Raw genomic sequence first — 17,899 nt, forward strand, 5'->3', positions numbered from 1 at the left:
GCTAGTACACAATAGAAAAAAAACTACTAGTACATCTCATTGCTAGCACGCTTTCTTATTACTGCCAATCACTGATTACTCGTTATCCTCAAGTGTATACAGAGAGTATTAGGCTTTGAACAGCATCTATGAAGAAAGGAAAACTACAAAAACAGGATGAACCAATATTGAGTACAAACCAAACTGAGCCCATGTGCAATATATATATATATATATATATATATAGAACTACTATTCTGTAGCTGGCCATAGAATAACTTATTCTGTAGCCACTTTGAGTTACGATAATTACTATGTTAATTTACGAGATTTACAGTAACTCCTTACTAAGTGGTTTACTATAATGTTATGGTAAATATTCCCATGTGTTATAGTAACCCAACTATCGTAAATATGTATTGACATTATGGTAAATTAGTATATAAAATTATGATAAATAGAGGTGGCTACAGAATAACTTATTTTGTAGCCGGCTGCTGAATAGTCTCTCCCTATATATATATATATATATATATATATATATATATATATATATATATATATATATATATATATATATATATATATATATATATATATATATAGAGTCGAATTGTTCAAAGCCAATCCCAGGTCAACTCGTTATAGTCATCACACAGCAGATATGCCGTGGTCTACTCTTAAAATAGGGGCTCACTTATGCTTGCCTTCTCATCCCAAAGTACCGCGCGCCGAATGCTTCATGCAAGCAACTCAACACAGCTAGCTAGCTCCCAGCTGCCTTCCCCTCCAGTTTGGTAAACTAAAACCCACTGTAGCCATGCCGGGTTCCATTGTAGCCTCTCTCATCTTCCTTCTCATCCCGCTAACACTTCTCCAGAGGTGTGGCGCTGCCGACAGCATCTCGGACTATCATCAAAACTACACGCAATGCTCCAACTCCGTAAACTTCAGCAGCGGCGGAGGCTTCATCGACTACGTGATGAACCTCCGCCGGTTCCTCGCCACGCTCCCGTCAAATGTCATCAACAACGGTGGATTCTTCAACGGCTCGGTGGGATCCACGAACGCCGTGTTCGGGATGGCCATGTGCCAAGCCGACTTGCGGTGGCCAGACCGCTGCGAGGGCTGTCTCCAAGCGGCCACCGCCCAGGCGCCCAAGGCCTGTCCATCGAGCTACAACGCAATTGTCGCGTACCGGGGCTGCGTGCTCCGGTACTGGGACACGCCCGTTCACGCCGATGCCATTGACAACATCTTCGGCGACACCATTGGGCTATGCCATCTCAACGCCGTCCGGGTTCCTGATTCCACTGCCCTTAATCAGACGCGGACGGATCTGTTGAAAGATCTGAGCAGCGAAGTTGCTACCTCGCCCTTGATGATTGCATCGGACAACCGCAAGTTCAACAGCACGCACAACCTCTATGGTCTGGCGCAGTGCTACAGGGACTTGCCAAAGGAATTATGTTCCTCGTACATTTGGGGGGTCGTCCCCGATTATATTCCGAAGTTAGCACCTGATGCACAATCGTCGTCGGGGCTGACTATGATAGGGCCTGCCTTCTACGTCAGGTACGACTTGACGCCCTTCCAAGTTTACGTGCCAGACAACAGCAGTGAGCCTACGGAAACAGCAAAAGGTAAACATTCAGTGTTCATTGCTATACTATTAATATCACTCGATCACTTCATTGGCAACTACTCCTCTAGTCCTCATCTCCAAGAGTACCTAATATTTTCCTCCTAAAAACAGTGGTTTTCAGCTCCTAAAAAAGTTTTAGGAGGAATAAATAGTACATACAATGTCTAGCGTAAACCATAGCAAGAGACATTTATAGATCCTGTGATATATAAACACCGAAATCCAGAAGTTTCAAATTATAGTTTGGATTTGTTTTTTCTATCTCCCAAGTAAGCTAGGGCTCTTACCATCAGCTGCCATCTTTGCATGTCTGAAAGATTATTATTTAGTTTTGGTACGTTTCCCTATATCTTTGACCTCCTTATATATTATCAGTATATGCAAATAGGAGTATAGACAGGTTCACAAATAGAAATGTCATTATTAATTGATGAGTAACTTCCGCAAAAACTACGGATAGATTAGTGAAACCCTTTTTTTTCTTTTTTCTTTTTTTTTTTTGCCAAAACTGATACAATGAAGGACACTCACAAATACCCTTGCACAGTCACCTTCTATGAACACAAGCAAGAACATCCAAACCCTATGAGCACCTCTTAAAGGTTGGACTCATGGATCTCAATATTGATGGAGAGGGGGTCTCATTGTTGACGGGCACATCCTCTACTACTACAAAAATAATTAATATATAGTGCCACCAATTCCTAGCTTAAATGAATGAAGATGCTAGCATCCATGTTGAGTAGAGTACTCCCTCCGTATCAGTAAATAATGATATATACTCATGGATAGGATTAACGACCTTGATCAACACCAAGGAGTGTTACTAGACCCGTCTTGGTAGATGGACCTACATGCCACCATGGTAACAAATGCTAACAAAATCAATAAAATAATTTGACACACCATCATTGCGAATTTCTCTTTATGACATGGCAACTATTGTCACAATATATATTTGGACTAGCTTTAAGACATTTTTTGTGACATACATTCATTTATGTCACTAAATTGAGAGGCCTCTAGAAAAAACGTCATAAAGTAGCTGATGCAGTGATATTTTAATTAACCTAATGTCATGCCACAAACGTCATAAACCGGCACATTTCTTGTAGTTAAGGGTGCGACATCGTTTGCGCAAATGAAGTCGCTTTAGTTGCGCTAAGCTAGTTTTGGACGCCCCTGACTCTTCGTTTCCTAATGCGCTCATTCATTCACGGGAGTAAATTACGCCGCGGTCCCTTCCGCGTCCCCTTCCTTCCTTGCTCGCTCGCACGCACGGGGTCCGGGAGTGGACGGACGCGCTCAACGGCTGCCATCAGCTCCGCGCCCGCCATCGTCGGACTAGCCGCGCTGCTTCCTTCCTTGCCTACGCTCGCTCGCTCGCCTCCGCTTCCTTCGTTGCCTCCACTCGCTGCACGCATGGACGCCAGGCAATAAGCCAATAAATCGCACGTCCGTCGAATGAAGTCTCGGCGGAGGCCGTCGCGTCGAACGAAGTCTCGGCGGAGGCCGTCGACGTCGTGCCCGAGTCCGTCGAGCCGAACTCTGTCGCGTCCATGCAATCGCTGCATATACTCCGGCACTAGGAACACATTGGTACTATTTCTTCGATCTATGAAACGCACATATGAAAAAGAAAGAAGATGCAAAGATCACGCATCAAGCCCTGTAAAAACAAAATCACACGTAGCAACTCGGCACGTACAGAGCCATGCAAAATCATGCGGCAAGCCCTGTCAAAAAAAAAATCACACGTCATGCAAAAATACAGCTCCAGCAATGGATCGAACCGTGCCCTCCTGCATCTGGCCCGGGCGCGCTAGCCACTAAAGCTATGAAACGTTTGCTGCACAGGACATACCCAAAGACCTATTTTATAAGGGCGAACGGGGGAAAATTCACCCTAATTAATCACTCCTTGGGTATTCTAAATGTTGTCCAAAACGACCTTAATTACCGGTATGGAGGGAGTATAAAACATGGAACTGCATGGATAGAACCACCAAAAGAAACCTAATTAACAAACAGAGGTAGCCATGGTTCACAGTGAAACAATTATTATCGGGTTCATAAACCCAGGGTCCCCGATGGGCCCGGTTCCGAGCAAAAGCTCGGCCCAGCAGACGGCGTTACAACAACGCGCGACTCCTGGACCGGCCCAGATACCTAACGACAGGCCGGAAGAGCGATCTAGTCTTCGACCGGAAGGCCTGGCCAAGGAGGGAACGACGCTCGCTTCCGACTCCGACCCACTTTTCCGACCGGGAATACGCCGAACCTCTGCTTACAGCTCTCCTCCGACCGACGTGGTCGGAGCCGACTGGAAACGACCGACCGGGGACGCCCGCTCGGTGAGGACCCAAGAATCAGGCAGAGCAGATAAGGCAAGGCGCTCAAGTCAACCGTAATTCCGAAGACCATACCATGCATACCTGCAGGACAGTACCGCCAGGGCATACCAGAAGGGTGTTTTCAACCTTTCAGGCATATCAGAACCCAAACAGTGTTGTGGGCGTCGATATTTGCCTTACAGTGTTGTGGGTGCCGTCATTTGCCATACCAAGCGAACACGGTAAAGCTGCCACATGCGTCTGACATAAACAGTATTATGGGCGCCAATGACCGTCTTGTACCCGGCGGCGTGGGCAACAAGACTACGTGCACACTCTCTCTCCCTCTCTTTCACTTGTAAGGCCATCCCCTTTATCTATAAAAGGGGATGCGCTCTCTTCCAACGGAGGACGGTCATTCTGACTCTCTCTCTCTCTCTCTCTCTCTCTCTCTCTCTCTCTCTCTCTCTCTCTCCGCTAAGCTTTAGACATTCTGAGCACTCGAACAGCTCCACAGCTCTAGAACTCCAAAGCTACACGGAGCATATGTTTCAATACTTAGCGCACGTTTGAGCTCCCGTCACTCTTGGCCCTTCGGTTCAGAGTCTGACCGGACCTCTAACACCCCCTTCTTACTATCACTCGTTTGTAACACAAAGCAAACTTCGAGCACCTGGGTTCAGGAATAAAGTCACCGACCGACTAGAACTGGACGTAGGGCACGTTGCCTGAACCAGTATAAACCCTGTGTCATTGAGTGTTAGGCCACATCCGATTACAACGCACGGCAAAACTATAAATATTTACTTGTTGGTCACTTTTTGCACCGACAATTATTAAATATACTCCATGTTTTATCACGCAAAAAATCATTTGGTACTTGGGTAGCTAGGCATAAATCGAAAAAGGTAATCCCTACATCCCAAATAGGTCATCAGTTTATTTATTTCGTGATATGTCATCATCGGCATTAGTTTATTTCGTGATATGTCATCACCAGCCGACTACGAAATGAACATGAACATCATATGAAAATGCATGCTTTCCAATGTGAATCTAATGTTGACACGTACTCCCTAAAATTTGGAACAGATGTGGTACAATACAAGGATTGCTCCGGAAACGTCAGCACCAGCAGCGACCCCTACCAGTTGAACCTCCACCAGTTTCTCGACGCACTCCCCTCGAATGCCATCAACAACAGCGGGTTCTTCAACGGCACGACGGGGTCGGCGAACAAGGTGTTTGTGACGGCCATGTGCCACGCCGACATACCATTGTCGGACCAGTGCAAGAACTGCCTCCAGGCGGCATCCGCCGGGGCGCCCAAGGCCTGCCCGGAGAGCAACAGCGCAAGCGTCGCGTACCAGGGCTGCGTGCTCCGGTACTCGGACATACCCATTCTCGCCGCCGCAGACGACGACGAAGCTTCCAATAGCATTGCCTTCTACACGCAGAACCACGCGGCCAGCGTGCCTGATACCATTGCCTTTCAGCAAACCCGCCAGGATCTGCTGACGGATCTGGCCGGCGCAGCTGTGAGCTCGCCCATGATGATTGGGTGGGGCAACCGCACGTTCAACAGCACGCACAAGCTCTACGGTCTGGCGCAGTGCAACAGGGACTTGCCGAGGGAATTATGCTCCAGCTACATTAAATCGGTCGCGCAGAAATTAGCGGCCGAGGTACAGTGGTCGGAGGGGGTGTCCATCACTGGGTTTAGCTTCTACATCAGGTACGACCTGACGCCCTTTGAAGTCTACGTGCCCCCCACCGGTACCTGCTGTTTGCGACCGGAAGCAGCAAAAGACGTGCCCCCCACCGGTACCGGCCCTTGGCAACAGGAAACAGTAAAAGGTACTCAAATGTAACCTTCGCTTTTCCTTTTTTTTTTTTGTTCTTTCCTTGTTATTAGTCAATTCTGCACCAATATTATTCTAGTAAATCAACTTTATGCATGCACTTGATTAATTTATTCTTACATACTGGATTTCACTATATATAATTGATGCCATAGATAAAAACTACACAAGTTTCATAATGCTTATTGCTTCAATATATTATGTACCAAATGTAATTTCTAGTAAAGCATCTTCAGTGGGGTTTCTGTTCACTTTTGAGGTCCAAGAAAATAAAGAAAGGTTTAGCACGGGTCCATCCTAACATGCGAAATAGAAATGCTCTCTGATTCCCTATCCCCACAAGCGACGCATCCCACCCCAACTTTGTTGTTTACGCCATCTCCCATCCCCTCCTCCTTACCCTCACCACACCCCCACTCCCCTTTCCCCTCGCACGAGAGAGTTGCCAAGCCACTGCTTTGCATCGGCGCCGGTGCGCGCCCTCCTCGTGCTCCTGCTCCCTCAGTCCCTCTGCTATATGGAGGCTTGCTATCCCCTGTGGCCAAGCCCAACCCATGGCTCTCTAGAGCCTATCCGCCTCGCCAAAACACAATAGGGCCAAGTCGAGATCCTCTGCTACAGAATCTCTGTAGGTCGGATGCTTCTCTATCGTGGTTTAGATGCCCTTTACCTTTCCTGTAGGAGGCCTGCTGTCACCTGTGCTTGAGCCATAGCCACTCGAGTCTATAGAGATGAGCCTCAAATTCCCTAGCACCACATAGAGGCGGTGGCACGGACATCAAGGGGGTAGGAGTGCGAACATGGGAGCAATATTGGAGCTAAGAGAGAGAAGTTGGATTAAAATGAGAGGATAACCACTAGTGAGAGGTCCCACTTTTTAGTCTAAAAATAGTGGCTGAGTTGCGCTGGGGCTACTGCTAGAGAATATTGATGTTCTCGATATTGTGTGTTATTTGTGTATGTTTTTCATTACATACCTGATCCGCCTTCTTTTAGAATTAACACATTTTCTTGAAAAAGTTTGCATAATCATATTGTTAAAAGGTAAATTTGAAGAATATGTGGGTCCCTAACTAAAAAGAGGGTGCTTATATTTCTACTAATGGTGAAACCTTTTACAGGTGGATTGGTCCAGCGAGTGGAGATAGTTATCCCTGTTTCCTTTTCAATAATAATTTTTCTTGTGGCATTCCTAGTTATGAGACATTATGAAAAGAAACGGAGACATTTCCAAAATGTAGCCGGTCTAAAGGATTTTCCTTTTGGCCATATAAAGAGTGCCACCAAGAACTTTGATAAAGATGAATTACTTGGAGAAGGTGGATTCGGGAAGGTCTACAAGGTATGTGTATGAGTAGCATTTTTGAATTTTAGATACCTGCACACAATTAGTATACATGTTGATGTAGAGAAAGCATTCTCTTAACAATATGTAAATCAAATCCTATTGATAAAATCTGTTTCTAGAGCAGTGAAATACCAACCATGGAGGGAACTATCAAACACACAGTGGTAACACAACAATGGAGGAAAAAAATATAAAACTAGAAAGATGACATAGTCAGTCCCCAAATTAATAGACAACGTTGGTCCTATTATTTCTAGTCGGGTTTAGGATACACACTGTACAGGGCTGGACAAAAAGCTCATTGAGTTAGGGGGTGTTTGGTTATTTAGTTGCTCCTAAAATTCATGTCACACCGAATATTTAGATACTAATAAGGAGCATTAAATATAGATTAATTACAAAACCAATTACATAGATGGAGGCTAATTTGCGAGACGATTTTTTAAGCCTAATTAATTTGTCATTAGCACATGTTACTGTAGCACCATGTTGTCAAATCATGGACTAGTTAGGCTTAAAAGATTCGTCTCGTAAATTAGTCGCAAGTTGTGTAATTAATTTCGTAATTAGTCTATATTTAATACTCCATGCATGTGTCCAAACATTCGATGTGACAGAAATTTTAGGAGCTCCTGTAGAAACCAAACAGACCCTTAGATCGGTGGCTCATTTGAAAATTGCCCCTGCCTCTCATCAGCATGACACGTAGGAACGAATTTAGCTCCCTCACCGACAGGTAGGTCCCACCTTCCCTGTTTACATCAGCGCCAGCCCCTGCCTCTCATCAGCATGACATGTAGGAACGACGTGGACGCTCACATCAACGCCATGTTCGATGTATGATCTGTGACCTCCCCCATTAGTCCGTCATAGATTTACTATAGAGTGCCAAAATGATTGGTGACGTCCAACCATGACGATAATTTAACCAATCGTCATATATCTATCACCTTAGGTTGAACCGTCACAGATGACTTCATTCTATGATGATTTGCTGGAAGGTCATGGGTAAACCGTCATGTATAAGGGTTTTTGTTGTAGTGTTGGTTCGTGATGTTCGGTTTGAAGTTGGATCCAAACAACACAGGACGCTATAATAGATAAGAACATATCTATATTTTGAAGAAAACTAAAAAAAATAGTTGGCTTATTATCCATCCCTACACGTACTCCATCATTGTTTTTTTTTTTTGAAACTCGTACTCCATCATTGGGAGGGGCTGGGAGGCTGTTTGTTCTAGATATAATATATAATCTGATTGGCAATAATATTATAAACAAAACAAATGGGACTTAAAATGCTTCTGAACTTATATTTTATTTGATTTAAGTATGCTGCATTATGTTTTTTTTCAATTTTTTCATTTAGACAATACTTGTGACTCAAAATGATTATTATAATCTAGGGTACCTTCAATATTGACCACAATACGAAGGAACTTGCTGTCAAGTGCGTTACAAATCCTTCAATGGCAAAAGAGCTCAAGGATGAACTAAAGATACTCGCAAAACTACAGCATAAGAATGTGGTTCGACTGGTAGGGTTTTGTAACAATGACGGGTGGTTTCGGCGTGGCAGGGGACTGTACATTTGCAGTGAACTTATCAGTAATGGCCCTCTTGATAAAAAAATATTTGGTACGTTGGCTTCCCTCTCTCTGCTGGTCATGCTCTTCATATATATTGCACGCACACTTTGGCAACTACACAATACAATCAAACCTTTATATATGTGTTGCATTTTTTATACGCTTGTTTGCTTATTGAATTGTGTATATGTTTATTGATCAGCTTCATTGGGGCAATCTGTTATTGAATGGCCAATTCGTTACGAGATTATACGTGGAATTTGCGCTGGATTGCAGTACCTACATCAGGATCATAACAATAAGATTTTGCACATGGACTTAAAGCCCAGCAATATCTTGCTCGATGAGGAAATGAAGCCAAAAATTGCAGATTTTGGTCTATCAAGAGCTTTTCTGAACCCGAAAACTCATACTTACACACGGATCGTGAAAGGTTCACTGTAAGTATCTGTACAGTGTACTGATGTGCATGCGTTTATTAGTTTCACTACTGGACTCGCATGCTTTGCCGAGGGCCTCTGGCCCTCGGCAAAGACTCCTCGGGGAATTTTTAGACGGCGAAGGGGTCTTTGCCGAGGGCCAGGACGGCCCTCGGCAAAGAAAAGAAGCCGTCACGCGCCGGTGCCGTTGGCGGTTTCTTTGCCGAGGGCCGACCCTCGGCAAAGAAATGGTTTTTTTTAATTTTTTTTGCCGAGGGCCTGCCCTCGGCAAAGATTTTTTTTTAAAAAAAATCTTTGCCGAGGGCCTCCTCCCTGGCCCTCGGCAAAGAAATTTTCAGGATTTTTCCCAAAAAAAACCTTTGCCGAGGGCTATTGCAAGGGCCCTCGGCAAAGGTTTTTTTTTTTAAAAAAATTGTTTACTGAGGGCCGGCCCTCGGCAAAGAAATAGTTTTTTTTTGAAATTTTTTTTAAAACCTTTGCCGAGGGCCTGGTCCCTGGCCCTCGGCAAGAGAAATTTTCAGGATTTTTTTAAAAAAATCTTTGCCGAGGGCTATTGCTAGGGCCCTTGGCAAAGGACCCTTCTTTGCCGAGGGCCTTGGTCATTGCCCTCGGCAAAGAGACAGAAATTTAAATTTGTTTTTTGTTTTTTGCATTCCATCGACACAAACATTTCATATATATACATATATATATATCACACAGAACCTATTTTCTCACAATATATCACAACCATAATTGTGAACCACAAATCACAATATATTACAACGACAAGTCACATGTTCATCATCATTCACATGTTTATTACGACAAGTTAATGAAATCCAAGCACAAGTCACAACCATAAATCACAAATCACGCTAAAGTCCAACCACATCACCTAGCACAAGATCCGCATACCTACGACCGTATCTCTTTCGGACGGGAGACGCCTAACTGGGTTACGCGCGGGCTACGACAGACATGCGCAAAAAGAGGTTATTTATACATAGGGTGTCGGTGAAGTAAGGCTAGCGGGGCAGTGGCGAATCGACGCAGTGGCGAGGTGACGCAGTGCAGGCAGAACCGCGACGTCGACGAAGACGATCGGGGTCCTCCGGGTCCCCTCCGACGTACTCTTCTCCTGCATAAAAAGACAATAGGTTATTTTTTGTTCAAAATTTCGGCAGCACCTCCCCTGCACGGGGAGGTTTCCAAAACCTGCAAAAAAACGACACGATGGTCGACATTCACAATGGCACGAAGGCCGACAACCACAACGGCACGAAGGCCCTCATATCAACTTACGGCACGAAGGCCCACACAACCACATACGGCACGAAGGCCGACAACGAGAGTTTTACCTAGGGTTGCGGTGGAGTCGGGCGTCGCGGTGCGGGGGTCACTTTCTTCTCCGGCGAGGTCGAGCGAGTTGCGACGTCGGATGCCTGAAACCTGCTCGAAACCTTCTCAATTTTTTACCACAGCCTACACATGCGATAACATGACATCTTGCCAAGTTTCGTGATTTTTGGACTTCGTATGGATTTTATATAATTTTAAAACACTTTTCCGGCAAGTCGGTCGTCATGTTACACGAACAAGATGCGTGAAATTTGATGCGAGTTCGTGGATAGGGACTCAACATGCACCAATAACATGAATAACATTTTTCGAAACACTACATTGCAATATTCCATGCACCTGCAGTTCAAATTTGACATATTCGAAAAAAATCAAAGAATCAAAATAAATTAATAAAATATACAAAACAAAATCAAAATTAGCCTAAATTTAAAAATTGAGTTCAAAACAATGTATTGTAGCACCACAAAAAAACTGGGCTAAAAAACCAAAAAAAATTGCCGAGGGCTCTTTGCCGAGGGCGTGGCCCGTGGCCCTCGGCAAAGAATTTAAAAAAAATAAAAAATCTTTGCCGAGGGCCTATCCTGGCCCTCGGCAAAGGGTTTCTTTGTCGAGGGCTTAGCCTCGGTCCCTCGGCAAAGGCGATTTATAAAAAAAATTTGGCCGAAAAACTGGTTTTAAAAAAATCTTTGCCGAGGGCCTGGTCTAGGACCCTCGGCAAAGACTTAAAAAAAATTGCCGAAAAAGCTGGTTTCACAGAAAAAAAAAAACCTTTGCCGAGGGCCTAACGGGTGGCCCTCGGCAAAGCTTGACGGGAAATGGCCGCCGTGACCCAACGGGCCTAATTTGCCGAGGGCATCTTTGCCGAGGGCCGCGGCCCTCGGCAAAGATTTGATTTGCCGTGGGCCTGTCTTTGCCGAGGGCCATACCCTCGGCAAAGGCCTCTTTGCCGAGGGCTCCTGTGGCTGGCCCTCGGCAAAGAGTGTCTTTGCCGAGTGCCCGAGATTTGGCCCTCGGCAAAGCCTCAGGCCCTCGGCAAAGCACGCGTTTCCAGTAGTGTTTATTTATTATTATATGTTCGGTGAAGTATAGAGGCTTGCATTGACGAGATGAAAGTAAATAACAAACAAATCCAATATATGCCCTCTCGGCAAGAGAGGAAAAAAGGAAATGAAAACTATTTCATATGTTTCAAATTATAGTTCACTTCACCTTTGTTCTAGGTCAATTTTTTTTTCTAATTTGATCTAATTTTTAGAATAATGTACTAACACCTACAGGTTCAAATAAATGCACTATCAAGATATATTCTCCTTTAGAACTTAATGAAACTAATTAATTTGAGTTGCAGGTGTGGGTGCATATTTTTATATAAACTTGGATAAGGTTAAAGAAAGAATAAACTTAGAACAAGCCTTGTTCGCTTCTCTTATAATCCGTACTTTTCACCTTGTTTTTTCAGCCGCGGAGCAGTGTTTTTCTCTCACAACAAATCAGCCGGAACAGTGTTTCGGCTTATTTTTTCAGCGAAGCGAACGGGACCAAACTAGAAGAGCTATATAGACACCTCGTAGCCCATGCCTTTGCCGGGCAGCTCTACATCAGCTGAAACCAAAATTATTATAATTTAGAACGGAGTGAGTACATCTCAAACAAACCCTTTTACATGACTAATCAAGAGTTGATTGATTCAGTACACGTACAAGTAGAGAAGAAAATTAAACTCAGGTCGACCTAATGGACAAAAAGCTAGGATTCTCTTTTTCTTCCTCAGTATATATTTCTAGCTAGCTCGTGGAATTATCAGTTGTGTTCTATACTCCCACTATCCCCAAATACAAGGCGCAAACACACTTAAAGATACAAACACGTGTTCTTTGACTACAAATTAGTCTAACAAATTTTCTTTTGCTAAAAAGTTATTACAATAAATCTGTATTTATTTAGAATACTTTCTAATAGTCAAACTTTTATTGCCACAACAAATGATGCTACAAGATGTAGGCGGTTAAAGCGTAAATATAAAGATTGCCAAATCAAACCACGTCTTATATGTGTTTTAATTAAGAAAGGGGGAGTACTTATTATGTCTATGGCAACTATTTGGATTGCCTTGCAGCGGATACATGGCGCCCGAGTTTGTTGACAACGGGAGGGCGAGCCGCCATTGCGACATATACAGTCTTGGTATCCTCATCCTGGGGATAGTTATGAGAGTTGGGCCTCCTAGTACTAGTCGTGACCCCTGTGGTGTATCGTTCATCAACAAGGTCCGCGAGAAGTTTATCGTAGACTTGGAAACAACTACGAGTCTCAAGAGATGCAGCGCTAAGGATCACGAGCAGCTGAAGAAGGATGCATCCTTGCAGGATGATGACAGCATTGAGGATGTGGAAAAATGCGTTGGTTTAGCTTTCGAGTGTGTCAATGAAGAACCAAAAAAAAGGCCTGAAGCCGCGGACATATGCACTCGCCTCAACCAAGATAATCGAGCCCACGTAATCTCATTACAAGTGAACCAGCTGCAGAAGTAATTTGCTCTTGGGTGGGAATTAAAGTCTGCTCAGTCCCTCTGTCGTCAGGGAGAAGAATAAATACTAGGGAAACGAACTATTTGCTGATAGCTATTACGCATGCTGCATTCAACATGGATTGGTCTCCAAAAGATTTGACAGAACTTGGTTTGTAATACCTACATTTTTCGATTGGTAGCTTGTAACGAATAATGTTACCGTTCGCATTGGTTGATCAAAGCTTATGGAATTACTATATTTTTGTTCTTCAGAGGATGAATATTATTGACCTATTTATATTCGATGTGATGAGCAGGTTAGATACAAATTTATCTTCTTCCCAACTTGTGTAGCTAAATCCTATCACTACTAGAAACCGAAGTATCCCTGTCCAAAATATATTGAGTGAAGAAAAATAGACTCAGCTGGTGAGAATCTGAAATTTGCTTTGAAGCGTCAGAAATCCAACTTGAGTTTACACAAAGCATGTAGAGAACATTCGCATATATTTATAGATGAAGGAAGCTTTATTTCAAGATTCTGGGCTCGATCTATACATTTAAGGTAGTGCACCCACCATTACAACGACAAAACGGAGAAGGAAAACGCACTCAATGCACACCAAGCAACAGAGTATCATCAAACCGTTCTCGTAGTGACAATCCTACAATCCTATATTTAAACAGAGAGGCTAGTTTGCTGCACCAGCATCTCTATCCTCATGCATGGCGCGGTAAGGTAAGAGCAATTTCAATACTTTAGCCCATATGCCCTTTTTACCATGGGACGAAAAACTACTCACATAGAGCCCTTACTCGAACAATTAAAAAGTAGAAGACCACCACTAATGTTTTCTATTATATCCTTGCGCCTGTGGGGTCTCCACGGGGGCCCTAATTTTTATTTTATTTTTGAAAGTAGGCCCTACTTTTTAGTTTACCATTCCCATCCATCTCTTTCTCATTCCGCAGGTAAGGAACACCCTCCATCCCTCCCACTCGTTCACCACCTCTAAATTCAGGCCCTGTTCACTTCGTTGAAAAGACTGGCTAAAAAGTACTGTTCGCTGATTTCTTATGAGAGAAAAACATAATACCGTGGTTAATAAGGCAGGCTGATAAGTTAGGGCCGTTGATCACCACTTCTTCCATCCATGCCGACCGGGAATCAGGTCCCCGGCCTCCTCTGCTCTACTCACACTGGGCATGCATCAGTTATATTTGCGGATTATTATTGATACAATTACCTCCTTCCCACCAGTAAATGTATCCGTAACAGAACACAGAACACAAAACGAATCCACCAGTTGTCCTTAGTGATGCCATCACAGTAAAAAAATAAAATAATAAGGACAATATATGCATGGCAATGCTCACCTGTCACCTCATTAGGTTTTTCCGCTGACCATGTCTGAGCATGTATTTCATTAAGAGAGAGGTTAGTTCTCACTATGTAGGCTCAACAAGCTTCCAGCATGCACACTAACTCGAGAGGAATGCCTTAACATCATCAGACTCGCGAATGTACTTGTTCTTGGGTCATAAATCTGCAGCAGTCCCATGGATCTAATAACCGTGACAATCCTGCCGTCCTCTAACACCAACAAAGGATGCATGGGTGAAAGGTGTCCAGAACGTTCAATCTGCACACTATACTGCTTGACCCAAAGGCCTTCCTCGGAGTCCTTCAGGAACCACAGGTCCATGACGCGGCTTGAACCATGAACAATGACCAAGGAACCATTCAGGTTGGCCAATGTAACCTGCTTCAGATACAAATTGTGCCGGCCGCCACCACCAACGAGGTCGCTGGGTCCCTTGATTCTTGGCCTCCATTCCTCCGCCTCGAGATCGAACCGGACTATCCAGCCTTGCTCATCGGCTCTGCGATTCACGACGGCGAAATACGCCGCCACGCTTAAGCAGTAGACCACCCCACCGACGACCACCCTGGTCCATTCATTCCACACGAAAGACCTCGGAGGTCCCTGCATTCCCCTCCACCGTGCACTGCTGCTGAATGTGCAGACCTCAAACAGGTCGTCACGGTCGCTGCCACTGCCGTCGTGCCGTTGTCGAAATGGAAGCATCCGCAGCACCTTGAGCTCGCATGTTCCGGCGACCTGCCCAAACATGTGCACGGGCTCCCCATAGTCGCGCAGGCTGAACCCTCGCGCAGCGTGCTCTGGTGCGAGCCTGTCTGATAAATTGTGCACGGCTCCGGTGACCGGGTCGGGCAACCGGAAGCTGCCGCTGTTGATCGTCTTGACGCAGACGAGACCGGAGGCCGCCACGCTCACGACCATGTCGCTCGCGTTCCCTGCCGCCACGTGCCTGACGATCTGGCCCGACGACATGTCCAGGACGTCGACGAGGCTGTCGCGGTCCAGGTCCACGTCGTCGGCGTAGGACGCAACGATGTAGGGCTCCGGGCGTCGCGCGGCGTGCGCGGCGGCGAACCACGGGGCGGAGAGGAGGGACCGCCACGCCCGGCACACGGTGCGCAGCCGGCAGAGCTGCTTGCCCGGGAGACGCAGCAGGATCTCGCACAGCGCGTCCAAGGGCAGAGCGCCGGCGTTGCCGCCGCCACAGACGGCGGGAGTGGCGGGCGCGGGAAGCCTGCGACGTTGCTGTGCGCGGCGCGGCTCCGGCGACGACATGCTGGATACGATCGAAGGCCTCGAGACGTACCTGCAGCATACAGTGACACGAGAGGTCGGATCGTATCGCGCAGGCTCGCTGTAGTTCGGCCGATCGGGAAGGCACGGTCGCGAGGGCCGAATGAAGAGGGCATACCAGCGGATCGTGATGGATGTCGGTGCCGATCCCACCGACGGCGGCAGGGAGCGCGCCGCGCGCGGCGTTGTCAGGGGAGTTGGGACTCCGTACGTCGAGCGTCGTGGCAAGGCGGTGGCTCGGTGTTGATCCGCTATCTAGTTGATTCTGGGGATCTGGGACGAAACTGCCGCCGAAAGTCTCTCATGTAGCAGCATCTTGTGCCGTCGAAGCGACGAAAACAAAATGGACCTTGTGGGCCGGGAGAAACGGTCAAGCGCACACAGACACGAAGGCCTGCAGTGGATGGAATCCAGCCTGATATGCGCGCAGTGCGCTGGCAGGCCGCAGTGGCATTTTTGGTTTGTTGAGTTTGCCTGCCACGGGCTCATGCTGGGCCGGCGTTGGCAAAAAAAAAAAAAAAAGCTTTGGCAAAAAAAATCGTCTAAACGACATTAAAAAAACCGCCTAAACTGTACTAAGCGTTGCTTCCCTTAAAAAAAGATAATCATACGCCCGTCCCATCGGGATGGGCTGCTTCGCACGCCCCGTGCTGCCGGCCTACGCGCCGTTGCTCGCTCCCGCTCGCGCCCTCATCCACCTCGTCTATCATGGAAGGGGAGGCTAGGGAGGCCTACGCCTGCACCTGCGTTTGTGCCCCCATCCACCTCACACTGTTAGTAAGAAGGGGAGGCCTGCGCCACCGCAGTTCCCAACCAGGTTGGTCGTGACCGCCGGCGACAATGTGTTTCAAGTATTTCAGGCGTTTTCAGACATGTTGCAAGCCTATGTTTCAAGTGTTTCAGTTGTTTCCGACGTATGTTTTAAGTGTTTCATCTGGATGTTGCATATGTTGCTATGGTTATACACGCATGTTTCAAGCATATGTTTCATATGTTTTTCAGATTTATGTTGCAAGTGTTTCATCTGGATGTTGCATATGTTGCTATGGCTGCACACGAATGTTTCAAGTGTTTATCTATTTTCAGGACGTATATTGCAAGTGTTTTATCTGGATGTTGCATATGTTGCAAATGACTATGTTGCAAGTGTATGTTCTAAATGTTTCATCTGTTTTAGGCGTATGTTGTAATTGTTTTGTCGATGCGAAAAGTGACCAACTAGTAAATATTTGTCGTTTTGCCATACGTTGTGATCGGATGTGGCCTAGCACTCAATGACACATGGTTTATACTGGTTCAGGCAACGTGCCCTACGTCCAGTTTGAGTCGGTCGGTGACTTTATTCCTGAGCCTAGGTGCTTGAAGTTTGCTGTGGGGTTACAAACGAGTGAGAATAAGATGGGGGTACCAGAGGTCCGGTCGGACTCTGGACCGAAGGGCCGAGAGTGACGGGAGCTTCTACGTGCGCTAAGTATTGGAACGTATGCTCTGTGTTGCTTTAGAATGTCTAAAGCTAGCAGAGAGTGAGTCGGAATGATCTGTGTGTTGTCTTTTGTTCGTTGAATCGATCCTCTTTTAGGAGAGAGCGCATCTCCTTTTATAGATGAAGGGGACGGCCTTACAAGTGAGACAGAGGGAGTGTGTGCTACCTAGTCTTGTTGCCCACGCTATTGGATACGAGATGGTTTGTCGATGCCTACAATACTGTTGACGCCCTGATGCATGTGGTTGGTTCCATCCTTTTCTTCTATTTTGGCAAATGTCGACGTCTACCATCACTACTAGAGAACAGACTTTAGAACGATGTCCTAATTTAGCATTAGCCTCGGCATTTTTTTGTCCCCGTGACTAAAGGACCTTTAGTCCCGGTTGGTAATACCAACCGGGACTAAAGGTTCCTTTACTCCCGGTTGGAGCCACCAACCGGGACTAAAAAGTCCTTCAACCTTTAGTCCCAATTGGTAATACCAACCCGGACTAAAGGTACACCCTTTAGTCTCGGTTGGTAACACCAACCCGAACTAAAGGACCCTTTAGTCCCGGTTAATAACACCAACCGGGACTAAAGGTCCCCCGATGGGTTAGTTCAAAAGGAAAGCATTCCATCCATTGTTAGATGTGTTGTGTAGGTGGGGTGGTAAGCTCCGCGCGAGGCAGTGCATGAGGTCTTGG

The 17,899-nt window shown here is 45.8% G+C and overlaps 2 protein-coding genes across 2 annotated transcripts; one reads left to right on the plus strand and one right to left on the minus strand.

The window, feature by feature from the left end:
* Nucleotides 1-677: 677 nt before the first annotated feature.
* Nucleotides 678-13,247, plus strand: LOC136551104 (cysteine-rich receptor-like protein kinase 5). Its single transcript, XM_066542688.1, has 6 exons — nucleotides 678-1,622; nucleotides 5,050-5,814; nucleotides 6,941-7,161; nucleotides 8,574-8,805; nucleotides 8,959-9,196; nucleotides 12,657-13,247. The coding sequence occupies exons 1-6, from the start codon at nucleotides 800-802 to the stop codon at nucleotides 13,069-13,071; spliced, it is 2,694 nt and encodes an 897-aa protein (XP_066398785.1). The 5' UTR covers nucleotides 678-799; the 3' UTR covers nucleotides 13,072-13,247.
* A 405-nt stretch (nucleotides 13,248-13,652) lies between these two features.
* On the minus strand, nucleotides 13,653-15,961 carry LOC136551105 (F-box protein At3g07870-like). Its single transcript, XM_066542689.1, has 2 exons — nucleotides 15,846-15,961; nucleotides 13,653-15,740 (listed from the first exon to the last, which is right to left on the minus strand). The coding sequence occupies exon 2, from the start codon at nucleotides 15,707-15,709 to the stop codon at nucleotides 14,489-14,491; it is 1,221 nt and encodes a 406-aa protein (XP_066398786.1). The 5' UTR covers nucleotides 15,710-15,740; nucleotides 15,846-15,961; the 3' UTR covers nucleotides 13,653-14,488.
* Nucleotides 15,962-17,899: the final 1,938 nt, after the last annotated feature.

The sequence above is a fragment of the Miscanthus floridulus genome, chromosome 4, assembly GCF_019320115.1.
Source record: "Miscanthus floridulus cultivar M001 chromosome 4, ASM1932011v1, whole genome shotgun sequence".
Classification (NCBI taxonomy): domain Eukaryota; kingdom Viridiplantae; phylum Streptophyta; class Magnoliopsida; order Poales; family Poaceae; genus Miscanthus; species Miscanthus floridulus.

Bases quoted from the DNA above. Each gene is read 5' to 3' on its own strand.
- LOC136551104 (XM_066542688.1), top strand. From the start codon at position 800: ATGCCGGGTTCCATTGTAGCCTCTCTCATCTTCCTTCTCATCCCGCTA. The intron at 8,806-8,958 runs GTACGTTGGCTT...TTTATTGATCAG, and splicing joins TCTTGATAAAAAAATATTTG to CTTCATTGGGGCAATCTGTT. The intron at 9,197-12,656 runs GTAAGTATCTGT...ATTGCCTTGCAG, and splicing joins CGGATCGTGAAAGGTTCACT to CGGATACATGGCGCCCGAGT.
- LOC136551105 (XM_066542689.1), bottom strand. From the start codon at position 15,709: ATGTCGTCGCCGGAGCCGCGCCGCGCACAGCAACGTCGCAGGCTTCCC.